Source organism: Gekko japonicus, unplaced genomic scaffold, assembly GCF_001447785.1.
Source record: "Gekko japonicus isolate JY-2015 unplaced genomic scaffold, Gekko_japonicus_V1.1 scaffold807, whole genome shotgun sequence".
NCBI classification, from domain to species: Eukaryota; Metazoa; Chordata; class Lepidosauria; order Squamata; family Gekkonidae; genus Gekko; species Gekko japonicus.
Window position 1 is genome coordinate 11,433 of NW_015175379.1, and position 24,150 is coordinate 35,582.

The 24,150-nt window shown below is 42.9% G+C and overlaps 1 protein-coding gene across 1 annotated transcript in view; it reads right to left on the bottom strand.

Moving 5' to 3' along the window:
- Positions 1 to 1,125: 1,125 nt before the first annotated feature.
- The window catches only part of TNFSF8 (tumor necrosis factor superfamily member 8), a 43,157-nt gene continuing 20,132 nt past the window's right edge, over positions 1,126 to 24,150 (bottom strand). Inside the window, exons 2-4 of the mRNA XM_015425569.1 lie at positions 18,190 to 18,235; positions 7,695 to 7,757; positions 1,126 to 2,082 (exon numbers count right to left, since the gene is read on the bottom strand). Of these exons, the coding sequence (XP_015281055.1) occupies positions 1,634 to 2,082; positions 7,695 to 7,757; positions 18,190 to 18,235 (558 nt within the window). The 3' untranslated portion in view covers positions 1,126 to 1,633. The remainder of the gene's footprint in view (positions 2,083 to 7,694; positions 7,758 to 18,189; positions 18,236 to 24,150) is intronic.

Below are 24,150 nucleotides of genomic sequence, written 5' to 3' on the forward strand. Positions count from 1 at the left end.
TGTGTGACTGACATGCATGTGTGCTTTAATAAAACACTGTGAAAAAGCAAGCTTGATGTGATCATGTGTGTGATTTTCTATTAATGCAAGGGAGCACACATGAACACGTGAGATATCACAAAAAAGAAGAGTTTTTGAAGCAGTCATGATGTTGTTGCCACATTCCTGTTGCTTGGGTGCAGAGTTTTGTGATTGTGCATGTGCGAGGGGAATACAAGTGAACTGAAGATGGATTGTGTCTGGGTATCTATTGAGAGTTCCCAGTCCCAATTCCCTAGCATGCAGGAACCTGGTTTGGATTGGGACTAGGCTGTGTGGGGAGAAAGGACTTCTGCTTTCCCACCAGTAGCCCATCAGCATGCATGTATCCCCCAGTGGGGCAAATAGTGCACCCTAGAGCCATTTTGAGCTGGGAAAACACACAGTGAGGAAGGCAGGAGCCAGTTTGGTGTAGTGGTTAAGTGCACGGACTCTAATCTGGGAGAACCAGGTTTGATTCCCCACTCCTCCACATGCCGCTGCTGGGGTGACCTTGGGTCAGCCACAAGTTCTTTCAGAGCTGTTCTCAGGAAAGCTCTCTCAGCCCTGCCTACCTCAAAGGGTGTCTGTTGTGGGGAGGGGAAGGGAAAGGATTTTGTAAGCCGCTCTGAGACTCCCTTGGGTAATGAAGGGCGGGGTATAAATCCAATCTCTTCTTCTTCTTTTCCTGCATCCCCCAGTCCTGATCCAAATAGCATCCCTGCACATTTGGGAACTGAGCTGCGAGCCCGGAATCTGAAGCTCAATGTGTGAGTGATTGACAGAAAGGCAGTTTGGGGAACCAAGATCTAACCCATGAAAAGCCATAGCATGTGACCTTGACAGGCCCAGGGGTGGGATGGGGCCGACTGTGTGAATGTTGGGGTTTTTTGTCAATTGAAAAGAAAAGACATATATGCATGTCATTTTTCCCCAAACGATATGTATTTAACATCAGAATTTAATACAGCTGAATATTAAAATTTTATATTTCAAAAGTTAAAAGGTGAAAAATATTAGTTTATACAAAATTATAACAAAAACAATATGACAGTATTGTATTGATTTGCAAAATGCAGCAAATGGATTCTTCTTATTTTAGTGGTTTTTAAATCTTAGTGGGATTCGGAAAACAAAAAAATTTTGGCAGCATCTGGTCTATCAGGACCTTGAGCTGGCAAGTGTTTCTTGCTGCTCTGGGCCAGGCTCATGGCTTTACGATCCAGTCAGCCAGCCAAGGTATCTGTTTGCCTGCGGAGGTGCTGAAGAGGAGGAGGAAATTGGCGATATGTTGGTTATATTTGCAGATCAAACAGCAATAAAAGCAGGTCCCTCCAATTGAAGTCAGTGGCCCAGCAAACGGAATAGAAGGCGTCAGGGCATTGCATTGGGAAATGCTTCTGGTCCCCACTCTCCTTGTAATGACAACCCAGTCTCTTGTCGAATTCCCCCCCCCCCATTCCAGAAGAGTCCCTTTGATCGGGGATGTTTGCAGCGAAAGCCTATCCTTTAAAAATAATGGCAACTGAAACAACTCCAGCATAATGAGAACTGAATATTCTGTAGCCCCTCTAAGTGGGGCTGGATGTGGTACACCTAAAAGACAAGACGCTGTTTAATGTTTAGCTAAAGACCGTTTTGAGATACTGTCCTGAAAAAGGGACATCCAGTCTTCACCACTGTACTTGAAAGCTCCTAAGACATTGTTTGAAGTAAGAACAACTGTGTCCACATATTCAAATGGTTCGACATTCACGGCTATTCGATTTCCCTTCTTCAGCTCGATCAGAAGTACCCCAACGAGATCATGGTATGTCCTATTGGATGCCTTGTCACAGCTGCACAGTGTTAACAGAGTTTGTTTCTGAGAAGTCTCATTCACAAAAATCTCTAGCTTTACATCAGACGTCGTGTCTGGGCACCTGTTGATGTAAAAGTGTAAATGGCAATAGATGAAATACAGTCCAGGCTGCTGGATCACAAGGTTTCCATCATCGTAGTCTATGTTGTAGAGAATGCCGTCTTTGATCCACCTCAGACGTGACCGGTTGACTGGTTTTAACACTGGGATAGGTGGGGGAAGAGAGAGAAAACCATGAGCATTGAAAAGGGTCTCATACCCTCCAGAATTTCACAAATGCTGGTTCATTTCACCAATGAAAACAGAGACACACTTGAGCCGCTCCTATTTTCATACTAAGGGTGCCTGTTTGAACCCCACAACTATACACTGCTGAAAATTCTGCTCTGCTTGTTGTATTAATTTGTCGTTCCCCTGTTTGGCACGTTTTTTAGGCACAAGCAGATGTTCATTTTGCATTTTAAAAAATGCTGTAGGAAAACAATTAGTGTTCTGCAATCTTTTATCAACTGTTCAAAAGGTATCTCTGCAGCAACAGTGTGGGATATAGCGGTCTGCAGATGACTCATGATCTTCATGTGTGTAAATTGCTTCCCTTCCATGCTCAGAGATTTAATTTCTGGAAATCTTGAGGAGGGGAGGAGGGAGCTGAACGTCAAAGAATGATACTGCTAGTAGTTCACACTGACATTTTCAGCAGGCATCTCCAAGGGCAAATATAACCAAATAGGATGAGTGGTTTATTGGAGACAAGGCAACGAAATAGGGGTTGTCATTGGTTAATGGGGATCATTGGAGAGCTCATTTTATTAAGCCTTAAACTGTAGGGACAGACTATCTTAAGAACCATATCTGTCTACACTAAGATTATCTGCAGAGACCTTGTTCTATTCCCTTCCCATCAGAAATGCAGCGACAGGACATATTCAATGGTAGCACCAAGAATAGAGAATGTGCTACTTAGAGAGGTCCACTGAGCCCCATCCTTCTTGGCCTTTAGACACCTGATCAACATGTTTCTTTCTCAACAAGTGTTTGAGACCAATTTGTTTCACAGTTTGCTTTTTGACACTATTCGCTTCAGTTATCTATCCCTCTATTGGCTTTGTTGAGTTGATGTGGACCATTGTTGATTTGATATTGAGGTTATGTTCATTGTCTTTTAAAGGGCATGAACCAAAATAGTTGATGATCCTTTACCACAGTGCCATGAGGTGAAGCTTGGGAAGCCAGGAAATAAATGACCAAGGGATAGTGGCTGATGATATCTGCCCTTTGGAGCCATCCTTCCTGAGCTGAGACACAACTGTGTGAGCTGGAGGCTAAAAAACAGTGAGCCAGCTCACACTAACTCAGCTTAGAGGGAATACTGCCCAGAAGAACCCTTCACCTGGGAAAAGTATGTGACACAGAGAGAGAACAAAGAAGCACTCTTAGACCATTCTTATTGGCCTTCTAGGCCAATAAAAACAGCCATTTTTTTGAAATAAATCAGTCACTAAAATAAGCGAGATCTGAGACCAGTAGCACTTTAAGGACCATACAGGCACATACCTGACAAAGGGAGATTTGACTCTTGAAACCTTATACCCTGGGAATCTTCTTAGTCTTTAAGCCGCAACTGGGCTCGAATCTCGCTCTTTGACGGCACACCAACACAGCTCCCCACCTGAAGCTATCCTTAAAATGAAACACTCTGCTGCTCAAGCCGTATTGCTGGCTCCAATGGGACTGTATGTTTTAGAGAGAGTGCCTGGACCACCCTGCTGAGCTGAATGGCGATTTGAACCCAGGTCTCTCATGTCTTAATCTAGCAATCTTTTTAAAAAATATATTTTTATTGATTTTATCTATTAACCAACATCCAACAACATATTCGAATTATACGCTATACATAGACGAGCATACAGCCATATTTACATCGGATAATTCATATCTCAAATCTCTTCCTGACCCTTCATTTTGAGTTTCCATTTGTATAGTTTCCCCCCAATTTTTCTCAAACAGATCTTCGTCTTTCCCTTTTAATATACACGATATTTTATCCATTTTGACGACCTCAAAAAGTTTTTGTATCACCTCTAATTTATCTGGGATCTTATCTGTTTTCCAATACTTGGCATAACTTATTCTTGCAGCTATTATACAGTGTAACAACAGATTTTTCTCTCCTCTTCCATATATTTTGGGGAAAATGTTCAATAGGAATAATTCCGGTTTTAATGGTATTACTATCTCCATAATTTTGTTCAATATCTCTCCAATCTCCCCCCAATATTCTTTAGCTATGCAACATGTCCACCACATGTGGAAGTAGGTGCCAACGTTCTGTCTGCATTTCCAACAAATATTGGTCGAAGTCTTAGAAAATCTAGCAATCTGACCACTACGTTACACTGGTGCTGTTGTACACTGATAGCAGAACACTGCATTCCGTACAATCAGCTTGCATCGGGATGTCTCTGTGGCCCAAAAATTTGCATTCACCCTACAGAGACCACAGCAAGAAAGGTATATCAATCTTATTCTTTCTTTGCTCCTTGAATGGCAACTTTTTGTAAAGGCACAGACTGCTATTTGAAGGATCATTCAGAACAGATCTAGCCTTATTTAGCACCCCTTGGGATTTACTATCTTGAAACTCAGGGTGGGAGGGGGGAGTCAGAAACGTGTTGACTCCACTTCAGCTGCCCCAGGTTCTTGGCACAGGGGTGTCAAACATACGGCCCGCGGGCTGGAATCCGCCTGCCTAGGGCTTTAATAAAGCCCATGGCTCTCTTCTCTCCCCCCTCCCCTCCCCTGCCCTACCCCCTCCTGTCCTTGCCTTTCCAAGCTCCCTCTGAGTGCAGAGAGCAGAGGGCAGGGCTGCCAATGTTTCCTCATCTTTGCTGGCTGCTCCTGTGCCCACGTGGGTCTGCTAGAGTGGTTTAGTTGCTGAAGTTTGCTGGCTGAGGGGGAGGGGGCTTGGTTGCAAATGTTGAGCTTCCCGGTGGGGGGTTTTCTCTTGTGTTGATTGAGCAAAGGAGCCAGGTGGGTTTGCTAGAGTTATCTGCTGAAGTTTGCTGGCTGAGGGGAAGGGGGCTTGGCTGCAAAAGTTGAGCTTCCCGGTGGAGGCTTTTATCTTGTGTTCATTGAGCTAAGGAGCCAGGTGGGTCTGTCCCTGGCACCTCCAGTTAAAAGGACCAGGCTGCGGCTTATTATGAAAAAGACTTCAGCCTGAGACCTTGGAGAGCCACTGCCACTTTGAGTAGACTGGGGGGGGGGGGGGGGTTTGCAATGTGAGCTTGCAATGTCCTGCCATTTCATGTTTACCCCTGGGTCCTAGGCTCAGCATATTGACCATGAGAGCAGGCTGGGGAAAGGGTTTGCTCCCCACTCCAGGCAGTACAGGGCATCAGCCCAGTGCTGCACTGCATCTTTAATTGTGCTTGCCTGTGTCCTTTTATCTTCGCTACCTGGTATTACATTTATGACAAACATGGCTCAGACTGACAAAATCCCATTTATGTCAGATCTGGCCCTTATCACAAATGAGTTCAACACCCTGCACAGTTCTGGGACTTGGCATGCATTTCATTCCTCCTTAATTCTGATTTAACTCAGAGACTTTCAGAAAGTTAATTCTGGATGGCAGCATGAGTCGTTTGCAGCAGCTTTCGTTTCCCCCCCCCAATCTTATTTCACCACCCCACCATGTAGCACATGAAATTTGCCCTGCCACAACAGAGAGAGAGAGAGAGAGAGATTGTGACTCAACCTTGCATATGAGCACATAAATCGATTTTCAGTCAACACACATTAGTAAAACACCATGAAAAAGAATTGTGATTCAACTTATATGAGCACATGGTCACTGCCATTTCAAATTTTCAATCAGTGCACATTTGCATATTGTAAAAGTAGTGGAAGGTATGCAAATAAGAGTGGAGGAACTGAAAGTTGTGGCTAACAAAGCCTATCAGAAATAGGAAAAATGGAAGGTGAAACCAAAGAGGATTTCTAATGTGTCAGTCTCATGTCACTGACAAGGCCATGTCAATGAGGGAGCAATTTGGGTGAGGAGAATTTCAGAAACATCTCTAAACAGAAGCACATAGAGCAGGGAAGCTCCTAAGGGATATGAACAGATCATATTCACAATCAAATTCACTAAAGAAGTATAAAGAATATTGCAGGAAACATAAACCATTGATAAGGGATATATTTTGAAAACATCCTCTACAACTCATTAACTCTCATAACACTATTTGCGAGTTTTACCGACGTAAATCGTGAGTCTCTGCGTAAATGAATGTACATTAAAAAAACTGCAATTATCTCTGGAAGTACTGATAAGACGTTCAGGAAATCAACTCCGATCCTGTTGGTTATCACTTCTAATCAGACTATTGGCATCGCCCATCTATGGAATTTCTAGAGAATATGCATTAAAGATGCAGAAAATTAGAACTGCATCAGGGAGCATAAACAATTGGCAAAGCATATCTCCTTAAAAGAGGGGAAAATCCTGAATTTCATTAGCAGTAATTACATGGTGTATATGATGCTCACCTAGAATCCTTAATACGTAGAGTCTTTGTAATAATTATTTACATGCGCATACAAGTAACTCCACTGATCTCATCCACTTAGCAGCTGAAGAATGCATGAGGTAGAAAACTGTCTCTATTGTTCTGAACGCTTTTTCTTAGGGATGCTTCCAAAATTCTCATCTAATTTCCTTTTTGGATTTTGAATCCTCAATTATAAAGTGGAACTGGTGCTTGAGAACCTTCCAAATCTTATTTCCAAATTTCATACAAAGCCCTGTGCATGTGCACTTTGCTACAGCATTACTGTTCCTTCCATCCATGCATTTGCACCCCCCAAAAAAACCCAACAACATTGATGTGCATGTATGCATTGAAAGACACCCCCACCCCAAATCTTGGTGTCATTATACAAGTTTTTTTTTAAGTGTGGCCTTTTACTGATGTGCACCAGTAGTTTAGAAAGTAAACTTTTTAAAACAAAAGGGAAAAGGTATGCGTGAACTGAAAGAATAGAGAGCGAACTGCATGTGGTCTAGCTCAGGAATTAATTTTAGAAATTATCCTGGTTAAACTGGAAATAAAGAAATGTTGGAACTTGGGTATAGCAAACAGCAAAGTTCCAGAATAACAAAGGAATAGTATCAGGAAAATCCCTTCATCCCTACAATTCCCAGAACAGACTCCATCCATGGAAATTCCACCAGGGAGCTGCCAGAAGGAATAAGAGGCAACATACACCAACAGTCACTCTTCTGGGTCTGAGGCAGATAAAGATGAAACACCTGCAACCTGAAATCCTTTAACTAGAGAATCTGGGACTCTCTGCATGTTCCGCCACTGAGCTAAAATCCTCTTAGCCCAAATAGATCTCTTGCTTTGCAAGCAGAAGGTGTCAAGTTGAATTTCAGTCATCCCCAGTTAAAGAATCTGAGCTAGCAGGTGAGGTCCATCTCTTCCTGAAAACCTGGAGAGCTGCTGCCAATCAGAGCAAAACAATAATGAGCTAGATGGACCAATTGTCTGACTTGGTGTAAAGCAAGCGGCATATGCTGAAATTATGACTTCTCTTCTCACCATGCCTAAAGGATTTCGAAACTAATCACACCTAAAAGGGCAGAGAATGCCCACGGTGCAGTGAGTTCCCATCACACATGGCTCAGACAGAAAAGGAGGATGTCAAGTATTCAACAACAGGTATGCAACAAAGAAACACTGGAGCTTTGACCAGAGTCATTGCAAATCCATTAGAGTTTTTAAAAAATGGCTTAAATGCCCTCACTGACCTTGAAGATATGCAGCTGCTTTCTCAGATAGCATAGTCTTCATGAAACTCATGGTAGGTTCTGCTGAAATAACCCATGAAATAAAAATAAAAATCATATTAGATTGGAAACTCCTCAGGGCAGGGACCATTCTTCATGTTGTCACTCTGTAAAGGCACTAAACTCACTGGAAGCATTATGCATCTAAAGGCTCTAACCTAGCTCATGATATTGCTTTTTTAAAAAAATATATAATATTTTATTAATTTTCAAGAGGTACAAACAATGTCGATGATATTGCTTATGATGCTGTCCATTTGCCCAGCTCATTACCATCTCCTTCTGTTGCATGTGTAGAATATATGTTTTACTGGCTATAAGGAGTCACCACCATCAATGCAAGATTAAATGAGCATTACCCCCTTCTCCAGTCTTCTCTGGCTAAAATTATGTCCTCTTTTTCTCTCTCCCTGAGACCAAATAGAACTGCTTCTAGAAAGAATAGCAACTACTGTGCTAGTTGGACCGGCATCCTGCCACAAACAATTTTCCTATTAGTAAATTTGCCAGCCAATGAGCGTGTAATATGAGTGTTCTGTGCTCATAATGCTCCTTTTGTGTTAGGCGCTAGGCATCCTCCCTAACCGGAAGTTCTAACTAAATTTCCTGAATCCCACGTGCGGGAGCCCATCTAATTGGGTGTTGCTGGGGGGGGGGGGCTCATACGAATGCCCTATATCCTATTATGCACATTGATAGCCCGCCATTCCTAACAGTGTTCATGTTACTGCATCTATGGCTTTTCAATAAAAGTAAAACCTTCTTGGAAGCGTGTACTTCATTGTTTGGCTGTGGGTCCTGACATAGCTCAGATTTAATAGTGAGGGAGATTTCAAGAAGCTTCTTTGCTTTTACACCTGCACAATCAACATTTATTAGTCAGACCAGGAAGTGGAGGTTGGTAGTTGGATGTTTGGTACACCGTGGTGTGTGAAAATTAGGTGCTGCACTGACAGGGCCACAGCCATCCTTGGCTAGAGTGGAGCTCGAATCAGGACTTTCCATCTTCATAGTCCGTGTGTGTTCCCGTCTTTCCCTGTGCTGCAGCACCTGCCAACAGCATGTTCCTTACTTGCTCTGTATATGACAGGGGTGTGAATACCTTTTCTCCAGAGGAAAGATTATTCCAAATGGAGTATGCCACTGAAGCGATAAAGCTTGGTTCTAATTTAAGAAAGCCAGTTTGCTATAGTGGTTAGGAGCACAGACTCTACCCTGGGAGAAACAGGTTTGATTCTCCACTTCTCCACATGCAGCTGCTGGGGTGACCTTGGGTCAGTCGTGAGTTCTTTCAAAGCTGTTCTCCCTCGAGAGCAGTTCTTGAAAGAGCTCTCTCAGCCCCATCTACCTCACAGGGTGTCTGTTCTGGGGAGTGGAAAGGAAAGGAGATTGTAAGCCGCTCTGAGACTCCTTTGGGTAGTGAAGGACGGGGTATAAATCCAATCTCTTCTCTTCTAGTAGGTGCTGAAGCATGCGTACAGCTTGATCGCTCTCTCTCTCTCTCTCTCTCTCTCCCTCCCTCCCCCCCTCCCCCCTCCCCCATGAAAAAATGTCTTTACTTACTGGGAGATGAAGCTAAAGAATGTTTTCCTCCCCTCAATGGCATTGTAAGTTACAGGACACTGCCACCTTTCTACCCGAAACAAAAGCCACGCAGTACCCAAATGCCACAAAACCGTGTTCCCGCTTTAAAGTTTTAGAAATCCCTTTGAGTGGCCGGCTGAGCTCTCAAATGTGAGAGATCAGAGCCCTCTACTGGCTCTGTGCAGAAACCAAGCTTGACTTCCTGGAATGACAAACATGGCTTTTCACAGATCAGGGATGCTTTAAGGAACAACCTAGCCTTTGATCAGTTGAAGCAACTGATTCATATGTCATAAAACTTCAGAAGTGTAATTCTGACCAAGAGAGTTCAACAAAAACTGATCTCTGCACTCTGGTGATCAGTTATAATTCTGGGACAACTCCAGGCCCTCCTTGGAGGTTGGGAAGACAGGATTCGCGTCTTCCTTCTCACCTTTCAAAAATGCTGCTGGGAGTCAGCTATTTCAGCTACAATCTCTGTATTTCTCCATTGCTTTTAAATTTTGAGCATGATGAGGGAGGCCATTTTTGTCCAGACTATTCTTTTTACTACATTTCCTGCTTTTGTGTGTTTCTTTTATACCACTTTAACACCGTGGATATGTAATATATAGACAATATTGCTCTTGAATTATATTACAGATGAAGAAAAAAGATTGCTGCAGTTTTACCCCAAGTGTGGATAAATCATAAAAGAACCTCAAACTGTCTAATCAAACCAAACCATGAAATTCAATACTGTCCTTAATTTCAGAACAAAGTTTTGAGTCCAGTGGCACCTTTAAGATCAACAAAGTCTTATTCTGGGGATAAGCTTTTGTGTGCATGCACCCTTCTTCAGATACCGAATTCCAGGTATCTTTGGGAGACTTGGGGGGGGGGGGGCTTGTCCTGAGTGGCTGTTTTTGGCTGCTGAATTTCTGTGCTGTTAGAGTTTTCCTGTTATGTTTTTTGATGCTTCACCACTGTATAAAGTTGCATTGTACGTCATGAGCCGAGGAACGGCAGCATATAAATATTTTAAATAAAATATATACTTTCGCAGCCTAAAGACTACAGGACCCATGATGCATGCAATGACCTCTCTTAACCTAAACGCTGTTTGACATGGAAATAGGAATACTCAGGGCTTTTTTTGTAGAAAAAGCCCAGCAGGAACTCATTAGCATAATAGGCCAAACACAACAGCAGGAACTCATTAGCATATTAGGCCACACCCTGACAGCACAGCTCATTCGCATATAAGGCCACACCCCCATGTTGCCAGAAGTGTGGTCATCCAGCCACACCTACCTTTTGTTTCTTATTCTCTTTACCTTGTTTGTTGTCAAAACCCAGGGCTTTTTGCATGTTAGGCCACACACCCCTAATTGTAGCCAATCCTAATGAGATTCTGCTGTTGGATGTGAATATGCTAATGAGTTCCTGCCGGGCGTGGCCAACTTGGGAGGCAGCCGGAACTCCGTTCCTGTGCGTTCCTGCCCAAAAATAGCCCTGGGAATACTGCAAATTCACAAAGTCTTCCTGTTTTCAGGTGTGAATTATCGGAAGATAAACATCAGGCAGACAACTATTTAACAGAGATGCAGTGTATGGGGGGGGGGGAGAGTAGAAATGGCCTGGGGCCTCATATATGGAGTGGACCATATCAGCATTGAAAAAGGATACTATTTCTCTGGATCTTTATCTCCGTTTTCCTGAATGAAGGACAAAGTGGCCCTTGAAAATACAAATATTAGCCAATCCAGCACTGGATAGCCACTTGTTAAAACTGAACAGAATAAAAGATGGTCTCTAGTTCCCTTCTTCTGCTGTTCCAAAATGTTGCTGCGTGCTATGATCATGCTGTGATCCACACCTCCTGGATTCTGGTTTAACTGGAAACATCTCTAAAATTAAAACTGGATTATTTAATTATGCACAAAACTGTGGTTAATTTAGATATGCCGGTTAACAATAACTCAGCAGAAAAGTTTATCCAGACATGGTATTGTATATTTGCATATTTGACAGAATGTGAGGTTTTGCCAAACAATTCTTATTACCAGAAATGGATTGGCTAATATTTGTATTTTCAAGGGCCACTTTGTCCTTCATTCAGGAAAACGGAGATAAAGATCCAGAGAAATAGTATCCTTTTTCAATGCTGATATGGTCCACTCCATATATGAGGCCCCAGGCCATTTCTACTCCCCCCCCCCATACACTGAATCACAGAAATGGTGATTGTTTTAAGTCGGCAAATTTATTGTTATATTTGTTATAAATGATTGTTATTAGGGTTGCCAGGTGTGGGTTGGGGATGGATCTAGGAGAAGGCGGGGTTTGGGGAGGGGAGGGGCCTCAGCATGGTACAAGGCCAGAGAGTCCACCCCTCAAAGCAGCCATTTTCTCCAGGGGAGCTGGAGATTAGTTGTAAAAGCAGGAGATCTCCAGGCTCCACCTGGAGGCTGGCAACACTAATTGTTAATATATTATCATTACTGGTAAGCAGTTTACAACAGACTAATGTTTTAGATACTTAAAATTTTATAGGTAATACTGATCATTTTTAATTATATTGATTAATTATTGTTTTATGTTTATTTTATCTGAATATATTAGATCCGTATGCCTATATGTTACAATTAATCTTTTTTTAGAAAAATGGAGCATGCTCAGTGAGCTGCACCCAGGCATTTGGGGGGGGGCAATCAAAGGAATTCCTGCAGGTCTCTCACACATGGAGGAGGCCACATCAGTGTTGACGAACTGAACTTTGCTTGAAATGACCACATCCTTTTTCTTCTAAGGCAGTAATGCTGATCAGTGGGAGTGTAGCCCCAGGAGAAATAGGAGTAATATTGTCAGTTTGGGTGTGTTCCACATTCCATTTATTGGGGAGGGGTCTTGTTGACTTCAGTGGAGGGATCAACTTCTGTTGTCCTGTTTGAGCTGCAAAACTAATTATCATTTAACTCCTTTCCTCCTCCTTTCCTCCATGTCTCCAGGCAGACAACTGCATGACTGGCTGAAGGGCAGGGTGATAGAGTCATCACCGCAGCCCAGAGCAGGAGGAAACATCTTTTTCTACAAACCTTTTCCACTTGGAAACTGTGCTGCCAACTTCTATGAACTTGCCCCCCAAAGCACTCAACAGTGGGAGGATCCCCTTTGCAGAAGGAGTACTGTGCTTTGTAGGTTTGCTAATAAATACTGCGGCGGCTCAAGTGGTGAAGACACTGCTGGCTGTGGAAGGTCGGTAGTTCAGCGGTTCGAGACCCAGGTTGCCGCATGACAGATGAGCTCCCGTCTCTGGTTCCAGCTCCTGCCAACCTAGCAGTTCGAAAGCAAGAAATTGCAAGTAGATAAATAGGTACCACTTCAGTGGGAAGGTAACAGCATTCCGTGCGCCTCGGTGTTTAGTCATGCCGGCCACATGACCACAGAAATTTCTTCGGACAGCGCTGGCTCTTCGGCTTTGAAACGGAGATGAGCACCGCAACCCTAGAGTCAGATTCGACTGGCTTTCAAGCAAGGGAACCTTTACCTTTACCTTTACTGTTGTCTTTCAGTTTTCACAGCAGAACATTTCAGATTTTCAGCTGCTTTAAATGCTGATGTCAAATGTCTTGGAAAGGCTTATAGCCATATCTGGAGTTTTTCCACAACTGAGAAAAAAACGACATCAGCATCAACAGCTTTGAGAGGGAAGGGTGACCTCAAATGGACATTCATCTCCCAGGTTCTTCAGAGTCCAGCATGGCTGTTGTTCCATTTCAGTTGTCCATTACAACCCCTACCCTAGTTTCAGCCCCTAAAGCAACAACCAAAGCTACATAAATTGGAATCATGGGGTCCCAGGGCCTAAAGAAGCCAGGCTAGCAGTGATGAGGGCCAGGGCCTTTTCTGTGGCAGCCCCTTATTGATGGAATGAGCTCCCCGGATGACATCAGGGCCCTGTGGGACCTTTTACAGTTCCGCAGGGCCTGTTAAACGGAGCTCTTCCACCAGGCCTTTGATTAGGGGCCGCCTTTTAACATTGAGGCCCTGGCCCCCCAACATCAGCACCAATTTAATATCTTATAGCCTGGCAAGAACTCAGACTGTGGTGGTAATTTGACTGTCTAGATGCTGAGACAATGCCGCCACCCATTTATTAGTATTATATCTGCTAGCACTTGTTTGCACATGCCCTGGTTTTAACTTTATTACTGTTTTAATTTATTTCACTGTTTTAATATATTTATACATATTCTGTAAGCCGCCCTGAGCCTGCCTGGCAGGGAGGGTGGGATACTAAATAAATAAATAAACTCCATGTCAAAAAAAAGTTGTCCTTTCTTGAATTATTAATTTTATATCTCGCATCCTGCATTATCTAGGGCCTATACCAAGCCAGCAAACACATGCAAGATACCACTTCAATGAACATTCAATTATGCCATAGCATATTAATCTCAATCAAAGATTGGTGGATTCTTTCCAGTTTATCCCTTGAGGACTGATAGCTGAATAATGAATATGTGTGCCTGGGTGAATCAAATCACCTTTCTTTATCACTTGGTGTTTAGTTAATAGGACCCAGTGCTCAGTAAAATCTGAGAGAAATATGGGACAAAGATTTATTGGTTGGTTTTAATCATACTGATTCCACTCGGCAAAGCAAGCCTGTCTGGGAAGACCTTGTTAATTTGATGGGATAATCACTTCATTTTTATATTTCAGTTTCTAATCTCTGGCAAGACACACTCACCAGGAAGCAAAGAGTTTGCGCACTGAGCATAGGTCTAGTTGTTTCCCCTTGACACATTTTAACAGACCTCTTTTAATGCAGGGAAAACAGTATAACCTGGGGTTTCGGGGTGATCGGTACCTCCATATGGTCCATACGGTGGCCATGATTGCTACTGCTGCTAGGATGGCCATTTTTTGAGCCAGTATGATTGTGGAAATGCTGGTATATACAAATGACACTTCTGCTCGAATACCTCACTGCTTGGCAGGTAGCTACTCTTTGAACGTCCAGGTTTGAGCAAGTAATTGTCTGTCTATGTAAGGGTTTGCAGCCAGCAAAATGATGAATTAGATCTGGCCAACTTTTTCATTTAATCTTACCCAGTTCTCCTCTGTTGTAGCCCCAGTCACTTTTGGCTTTTGTCCATGCAGATCCCAGTATGTCCTTTTTGGTGCTCAAAGAGGACTCCTTCCTCCCTTTTCCATCAGTAGAGAAGCTGGTTGGATCCAACCTACTATTTTCGATAGGGTACTTCCAAACTTTTCCCCATTCAAATTTCTTCTGGATTTTGGAGTGCCCAGTTAACAGGTCTTTCTCCCTCAAAGTGAAATTCAACATTTTAAGAGTCTCCCATTTCATTTTTCATTTTTAATTATTAGAGTTTGTATTTGGGCTTGCATATTGGATGTACCAATGGTCTGACTTGGTAGAAGACAACATGGTATGTTCAACCTGTAGATGCTTGTAGAGCACCTGTATTGCAGGCTGAATGTCTGGGGTCTAACCCCTAGCATATCCAACTAAAGGATCTCTGGAGCAGTTATTGAGAAAGACTTATCCATGTCCCAGAGCAGATGCTATCCATAACTGGCAACCATAGGGTAGATGACCTTATGCCCTAATTCCACATAAGGCAGGTTCATATAGCCTGTATAGAAGGAACCATGGTCCAACACCAGAGTGCACACTATCCATGTTGAAGGGCCTATATTCAATCCCTGACACCTCCATTTAAAGGATCTCAGGGAGCAGGAGTCCCTGGACAGCTGTTGCCTGTCCAAAAGTGCAGACCTTCCAATGAATTCATGTAGGTTAGGGTAGACATTGGTGCTGTGATCCCACTCCCTTTCTATATACATTAACTGAACCCATCTGAATGTGCGAAAAGGTCTTAAATAGTAGATGGGTGTCAGGGGCACCCCCTGTGGTGACACAGCCCCAGCTCCACCACCTGGGTTGCCTTGCTAGCCAGTGGCTCCAACCAAGGGCATGTGTACCTACCAGTGTTCCTTCTAAGCTGAGTCAGTGTGAGCTAGCTCACAGTTTTTTAGCCTCCAGCTCACACATTTTTGTCTTAGCTCAGGAAGGATAGCTCCAGAGCAAACTAATTTATGCAGTAACCAAATCACTTGCTCACAACTTTAATGCCAGTAGCTCACAAAGTAGAATTTTTGCTCATAAGACTCCACAACTTAGAGGGAGCATTGCAGGCACATGCCTGGCCAGCTGGCGGTTCTTGATGCATATGTACTTGTCAGCTGGCACCTGCTGGCTGGCCAGCAACTCAGGGTATGCATGCACTCACTGGTTGGATGGCCAGTGACTCAAGGCACATGTGTGCCCGCTGGCTTGCCAGCAGCTCAGGCTGTGGGTCCTGGATGGCAACATGGGCTGCCCCTGGTTGTAGCTCAGTGATATGGCATATGCTTTGCAGGAAGAAAGTACCAAGCTCAGTCCCTAGCATTTCCAGTTAAAGGATCTCAGGTAGTAGATTCTATTCCTGAGATAACGGGAAGCCAGTCAAAGTGGACAACAGGCAGACAGATGGACCAATAGTCTTACAGTATAAGGCAGGTTTGTATGTTCTGCCCAGAGAAGGAAGTAAATAAATTTAAAGCTGTACTGCTGCAGTTTTAGCATAATAAGGTTTGTGTGTGATCACAGATGAGTTAGTGCATGGAATTTGGTTGAAATCCCAATTTTAAAAGTCACATTCATACAGCAAAAGAGGCATTAACTTTACTATTTCATTATAGTCATGATAGTGGTTATGAGTGGTGATGCACAGACCTGCAAATTTTCAGTTCTTTGTGAGTTCTTTAATGTTTGAGGAATCCTTTCCTGAGCTCTTTTCTCAAAAGTCCTATTTTGGGTGATTTTTGGGAGCTAGTATTATGGGTACTTTTATGTTTGTTTGTTTGTTTTAACCTGTGTATTTTTAGCAGTGCAATTAAAATGAGTTCCTTTATGTGAAGTATGAAAACAAATCCTGTATATTTCTCAGGCTTGTGAATGGGGTGATATTATCCTGGGTTCTGCCCCATAATGAGGAAACTGTGTGTTATACCCATGAATTGAAGGGTGACTGTTTATGATTCTGATCGATGCCAATAAAGGTTCTGAATTGAATTGATATCCTGGGTTGTTTCAGTTTCCCCATGGATGGGGAAATGGATGACGGAATGTTAATCTCTACATTGAAAATCAATGAGTAAAAGGTTGCTTCCTCTCTTTGGTGCTAGGAGCCAGTGAGTATTATGTTCCCATGCCATTCTTCTCTTTTTCTTTTAAAAGATCTCTATCTTTTTAAATGCACCAACTCATTTCAATTGATCAGCTTTAAAACTGGTTCACTTCATTTTAACCAGAAGTTACAGCTGTTGCTTTTTGTTCACACAGACAAAAACACACCGTCTCCCTCCCTGCAGCTTAAAGAGTTCAGTTCCTCCAAATTGGTATGGATACTTAACAGAATCATCATCAGTTGGGGTGGGGGTGGAGGGCTTACTCTAAAAAATTAATGGGTGTTAAGAAAATATCAGCCTGCCCTTCTGAGCCCATTAATGTAAACACAGATCTGGTCAACCAGCATTTGCAGCAATACTGTTACAGATCACAAAGGGGACACTTGGTATGAGCTCTATAGGTGACACATCTAGCAGAGGACCAAAATAATACCTCAAGTCACAAAAGAAAAGAAAAGAATTAAATTACTATTTTTAAAAGACAACAAAAAATGATAGGAAAAAAGAGATAAAATAGAATTACAATAGAAACATGTTTTGTCTTGAACTTCTGCTGCAGTCACACTGGAGACTTAGCGCAATCTGGCTGTGCCTCTATTTGTGGTGGTTTAATAGTTGCAGGAAGTTTTGATCAGACATCCCACCCTGAACCAGCTTCACTATGCACTCTCCCCATGGTCCATTGTTCAGATTGTTCTGGCATTCTTTTTTTTTTTCTTTTACCCATGCGCATAAGCATGTATCTGAAGCTCTGGATCCTTTTTGACACCTCCACAATCCCTCTGACAAGTACTCCAGCCCCTCTCAGCCTCCTTCCTTTGCCTCTCTTCCATGAAATACGGGGGGGGGGGGTTCAGATGTACATGCGAATAGACCCATTGACTTCAGAGCATTTACCCTTGTGTCAGTCATGGGATACTCTCAGACTCTGATGCAAAAACAGGCGAGAGGGGTTGGGGGGGATTTGTCACTTGAAAACAACTCCCTCGGAACTCCCAATCCAGAGTGACTACTTGGCCGAGGTGATTGACAATGCCAGGGGTGATTATGCGCTTATGCGAACATTGCTATCTGATCATTAAACAAAAACAAAAGGAGGCAGAAATGGAAGGGAAGGTTCAGACTTCCCAAATAGCTTGACTTCACAAGAGGGGAGTTCAGACAGCCGGAAACGTGGAGTGGAAGCTCTGGCAACCCTAAATACCGGACTTTCCCCAGTGCCTGATTACTCTTCCTAAGCGAGGCAGCTAGGGGTGCCTATAACTGGGGCACAGAAAGCAGATGTTGTCTGATCGTGCTCTTTAAATCTGCAACTATATCGCAGCAAACTGCTCGTGTGACCGCAGCCTTTGATAAGCGATCCAATTCGTTTGATTCCGATGTCTCTGTACCATGGTAAAAAAGAAACCATTGAAGAGACCCAGGTTGGAGATGAGCAAATAAACACAATAATTTCTTTTGCTTCCCAGCTTGTGGGGGCTTTGGCAGATGAGATGACTTCTTGCACAAGATTCAAAACTTGCATGGAAGCAACAGACCTATTTTTAGGCCAAAATTCAACATTTCCCTCCCCCAGATTGCACATGTTAACCCCATTCCATTTTTGCTTTCCCGATTCAAATCATCTTACTTGTATTCTGTAGGTTTTGGTGTCCTTCACACTGTGGACAGCATCCCTTCAAGAAAGCACAAAACAAGAGAGTTAGAGAGGTGATTACTGGTCCATCTTTTTAGTCATTATATTCACTGACCACTGGTGGTTATTGACTTTTACCCTCCCCTTCCACAAGGCGATCTGCACGCGTCTCTTTTCCCCAATTTCAAGGGTGTAGACTTTCCAATTTCCCGGGGGGGGGGGGCTGGGGCTGGGCCAGAGGCATTGCTTTGCTTGGAGCAAGGGTGGCTCCCGGGGGAGGCTGAGCACCTTCCTAAAAATTTCAGCGGGGGCTGACGCCCCGCCGCCCCCACAAAGATTACGCCTATGCCCCATTTTATCCTACCAGTGACCCTGTGAAATAGATTAGATTCAGAAAGAGAGTGACTGGCATCAGGCCACTCAGAGGATTTTTTTAATAGGGGGATATGAGAGGGAGGGCAGGAAGAGTTGTATCAGTGCTTAGTTCTTGTGGCTCTTTCTTACACACACAGGGAAATGCTGTTTGCCACTTCGGGGTCAGGGAACAATTTTTCTCCAGGCCAGTTTGGCTGGAGATCCTGGAGGTTTTTTTGTCATCTTCTGATCACTGAACAGGGGTCACTGGGGGTGTGGGGGGGAGGTATTTGTGAATTTCTTGTATTATGCAGGGTGTTGGATTAGATGACCCTGGAGGACCCTTCCAACTCTATAATTCCATGAGCTCTGTTCTTAACAGCCTTACAATGTAATCCTGTGCTAAATTACTCCAGTCTAAGCCAACTAGTTTCAATGGGCTTAGACTGAAGTAACTGCATAGGATTGAAATGGTTTGAGAGCAGGGCTTAGGCTAGAGAGGCTCAAATCTGCATTTAGTCACAATATTTTTTGGGTGACATCCAGCTAAACACTGTATCTCTGCCAATCCTGCTTCACAAGTCTGCTATGAAAAAAATGAGGAAGGGCTAGGGATGTTTTTGGATTTCCATAAGCAAGCAGTTTTGATTTGAAAATCACGATCGCCTCTTCCTTAAAATCTAACATTTAAAATGGAAGTTATTCAGGTAGTGTGGACTGCCTCAAGTTCCAGGGGGAAAGAAAATAAACCTTTGTCTTCTCCATTCCAATGACTCTTCCTTGGGAGAGGGCCTTGACTGAGTAATATATATATACATTTAAAGACCAAGTATTTTATTAGAGTAAAACTCCACTATATCGCTAGGCTTGCTGCATGCTTAATGAGTTGCAAGAGAAAACTCATTTCCATGCTTAATAAATGCAGGGGTTACAAGGAAATGTTAGGATTTAATTAATCACAACATAAAAGTTATTGAACTTAATTGTAGGCAAATAGTTGTAAATTATTCTTGCACGACCACAAGTAATGTAGCACCAGTTTTCCCCATAGTCATATATCTGGTTTAGTTTTATACATATTTATTGGTATAACTAGATTCTGCACATTTGTTTAATATACTAGTACATTTCTTTTTTTATTAAAAAGAGCAAAACAGATTAACAACAATTTCATACGTCATAAAAATCTATTGTTACAGTAAGTGATAAACCGAACAAAAGCTTATAAACACAACTTAACCCAACAAGTTTACACAATAATCTTTCTTGCAAGCCTCTAATCTACAAACTAGTGAATGATGCATTAAAACCAACTTCTATAATGGTGATCGAGCTAATGTACTGTATCCTATGAGCTTGGTTAGAAATAAAACTAAAAGCGTATCCATAACTATGCCACGAAAAGCGCACCCCAGCTTGTTCCTCAAAGGACACTTTTTCGACTGAGTAATATTTGATCTGTACCCATCTGGCCTCATCATCCCATCCTGAAATGGGAAAGAGGGAGTTCAGGAGAGCAGCTGCTTTGTTGTAAAGTTTGCCAGTGCATTTTTTAGAAATGGAGTAGAGCCTGCGATGTCCCAGTCCGGCATTCAAGAATGTCCACATGCTAACAGGGAGGACAAATAGTTCAGTGCTGCGGGGAGGGTGATTGGTTTCCAGATGTTATTAGGGGATTTTCTTGCTGATAGATTTGGTAATTGAGTGAGTGGTGGCTGGGAAACTTCAGGGATTCCTGAATGTACTGGATTGTTTGGATCTCTTCCAGTCTGGTTTCAGGACTGGCCTTGGTTGCCCCGGTGGATGACCTGCACCAGCAGATGGACAGGGGGAATGTAACCCTGTTAATTGTCTGGACTTCTTGGTGGCTGGGAAGTGCTGTTCTGTGGTGATCCCAGTCCTACCTTGAAGGTAGATCTCAGAGTGTGGTGCTGGGGGACTACTGCTATGCCCTTGTTTTCTGGCCTACGGGTCCCTCAAGGTTCTATCTTGTCCCCCATGATTTTCAACATCTACTGAAAGCCACTGGGAGAAGTTATCTGGATATCTGGGCTTAGTTGCCACCAGTAGGTGGATGACAGCTCTATCTCATGCTTCTAAAAGATCCTAGTGAGCCTCTGGCAACTGTGAACAGGTGCCTTGAGGCTGTTTTGGGATGGAGGAGGGCTAACAAGGATAAACTTAATCCTGATGTTATTGGTGGGGGGAAGGTTTGACCCAGGAGTTGGGATCTCTCCTGTTTTGGCATTAAAAAAAAACATTTAGAGGCCCTAAACTGTTGTTTACTTAGCTTGTGCATAAATCTCACTCCCAGCTTCTCAAAAGGACAACTATATACATGTTTTTCATTAACTAATTAATTCATTATATTATGATAGATCTCACTTTCCAAAAAGTTGCTAGAGGTAGTTTCAAAAGAAAAAAAACACATGCATCCAGCACATTGAACAAAACTTGGAAATAAAAAACACACAATACAATCACACAGTAATAACAAAAGAGTTTGGTGGTATTACGGAAATATTTTGGAAGTTAAAAGAATCAGAAAGAAACATAACTGACTTATTCAATGCTGGTTGCATTCAAGTTCCTTTCATGGTTTCTCCACGTGCCCAGTCATATTTTCTTTGACCACATTAATGAAAGTTGATGGAAAGTTGGCCATTAACATTGACACCCATTTTGGCATCAGTTGCATGTAAAAGGCATAACAATGGCGTGGAAGTGCAGCAAAATAAACCAATATATAGTTGATCTAATTGCAAGTATTTAAGTCATTTGCATGGATTTAGGTTAGGGATAATTTTTAAATATCTTACCCTTGCTGTTTCAAACCCAAAATTCCCATGTCAGTTTTGCATTTCCTTAGTTTAAATCTGACTTGTGATTCCTCATTGTTATTACATTTTCTGGTTCCTCTCATCAAATTTCCGCCATAAATGTTTGTGTTTTTATTGTTTATGCCATTCACATCCAAATTTTACTCTGTTGAAATGCAATTGGTGCTAAAAATGTGTTGTTGTTGTTCAGTCGCACAGTCGAGTCTGACAGGCCTTCCTGTCTTCCGCCGTCCAATTAAGTTTGCTCAGAATAGTGGCTGGAGTGAGTTGCATGAACCATATCACTCCAGTCTTGTTCCATCTACACTGGCTTCCAGTTTGCTCCTGGGCCCAATTCAAATTGCTGACATTGGCTTTTAAAGCCCTATTTGGCTTGGAGCCAGCAAACCTTAAGGACGGCCTTCTCCTCTCTGAAAAATGTAACAGTACTCTTTTCATTAAATTTTGTCAGTTTGTCCCAGATAAAGAAAAGGCGATTTCAGATTCTCTAGGGGAGGGAGAAACTCATATCTGTGTCTAGTTTTCAAACTGAAACTGTGCTGACGTAAAATTCAGTACCATCCTCAATATGTATAAAACCCATACATTATGCATATCAATACTACGCAGACTGCAAATTAAAGATGTACAAAATGTGTAGCCAAGGCAAAAATCTGAAAAACCAACAGCAAAAAGCTGTTGATTAAAATTATAAACAAATTTAAAATGAAACTTGAACAGGATATGTCTTGTCTTCTGTTCTTTAGGTTCAGCGTCTTGGAAAGGGGATGGAAGGGTACTGTAACCAGAAGCCCCATTCTCTGACATAGGTGTGCAGACAATTGTCATTTAGGAGTCAACAGGGGATATTCGGGAGGGAAGGTGACCCGATTTCATCACATCTTGGAAGCTAAGCAGGGAATTTGCTGCCACAAGTCATAGGGCAAGTTTCCCCCCACACACACTGAATCCCACCCAGTCTGCCTCCTTATTACACATGGCTTTTGTACACATAAACCCTACGATCCTCTGCATAGCCTGGGTGGGTGGAGGTCAGTGGGGTCTTTCCTTCATTCTTCAACAGCAGAAAAGCCAGCTGGATCTAACTCATAGCGATGGCTACTGGTTCATATCAACTGAAAAACAGGAAGAGTTACATTTATGAAGGATAGATCTGTCATTGGCTATTGGCCATTAAAACCGAACTGGAAGCCTAATTGGAGGCTGCGTGTTACAGCATGGGATGGTGTCTCCATAATACTTTGCTTTTTGGCTTCCCAGAAACATCTGATTATCAGTTGTGTGGAGCGGAATGCTGGTTTAATTGGACCCTCTGTCCAACTCCATGAGTTTCTTTTTATGTTCCTATAGTGGCTATCTTATGCGTTTATACTTGACTGAAGATGGAAGGAAGGAAAGCCTTCTCTTGCCTTTCTTCTGAGATATACCTGCATGCAGCCTAGGCAATATCTAGTTACAAAAATTCTCAGCATGCCGCACAAGCAATAAACTGGCTCTCTGTCAAGGCCTGAACTTCAGTCTGCATAAACATTCTCCGTCTCGCAAAACTGCAAACATAGCATGGAGGAAAAACGAAGTGTTCTGTAAAACCTCCTCTGGGGCCCTCTTGCCACTTTCCGCTTTCCTGACGAAGCCAGGCACTTAGTAACTTGTGATTGTGTCTGTCTGCCTTGTAGGCCACTTTGTCAAGGTTTTTGCTGAAACCTCATGATGTAACCAGAAGCCCCATTCTCTGATATAGGTGTGCAGACAATTGTCATTTAGGAGTCAACAGGGGACATTTGGGAGGGAAGGTGGCCCGATTTCATCACATCTTGGAAGCTAAGCAGGGAATTTGCTGCCACAAGTCGTATTTGCTGCCACACTGAATCCCACCCACTCTGCCTCCTTATTACACATATCATCCCACATGGCTTTTGTACACATAAACCCTCAGCATAGGCTGGGTGGGTGGAGGTCAGTGGGGTCTTTCCTTCATTCTTCGACAGCAGAATCATCGTACTTCATTCTTCAACAGCACAATCATCGTACTATGCAGGCGGCATGAAACCCATCTATTCCTTGAAGGCTGATGTCAGAGATCTTTGAAATCTGTTGTCTAGATAACCTAACTGGAAGGGGTGGGCGAGACCCCAGTGTCAATTGCTACTCATTTGACTGTGAATTGTCAACAGTGACGGCCATGTGCTACTATAGTTTTTTTTTTAAAAAAAGGAACTAGAAAAATTGAAACGCACACCCAAAACAGGGTGCTTCATCTTTATTGGTTCATTGCTTTCTTTTGAACCGGATTAACACATGTTGGGGCCCTAAGCCATGGGAAGAGTAAGAGATCCCATAGCATTACCAGGAATGGCAATATAGTAATTTGTAGGCATTAAAAAAAAAACATTTAGAGGCCCTAAACTGTTGTTTACTTAGCTTGTGCATAAATCTCACTCCCAGCTTCTCAAAAGGACAACTACCACCAAGCCTGGCCACCAGCATTAAACTTACCAGTCTGGCCGGGGTAGGCCTCTCTGTCATTATTTCAGGAGCAACCCCTGAGTTACATCATTATCAGTTTGGTGTAGTGGTTAAGTGCGTGGACTCTAACCTGGGAGAACCGGGTTTGATTCCCCATTCCTCCACTTGCACCTGGCTGGATGACCTTGGGCAAGCCGTAGTTCTGATAAGAGCTGTTCTTGAAAAAGAGCAGTTTCTGTCAGAGCTCTCTCAGCCCCACCTACCTCACAGGGTGTCTGTTGTGGGGAGGGGAAGG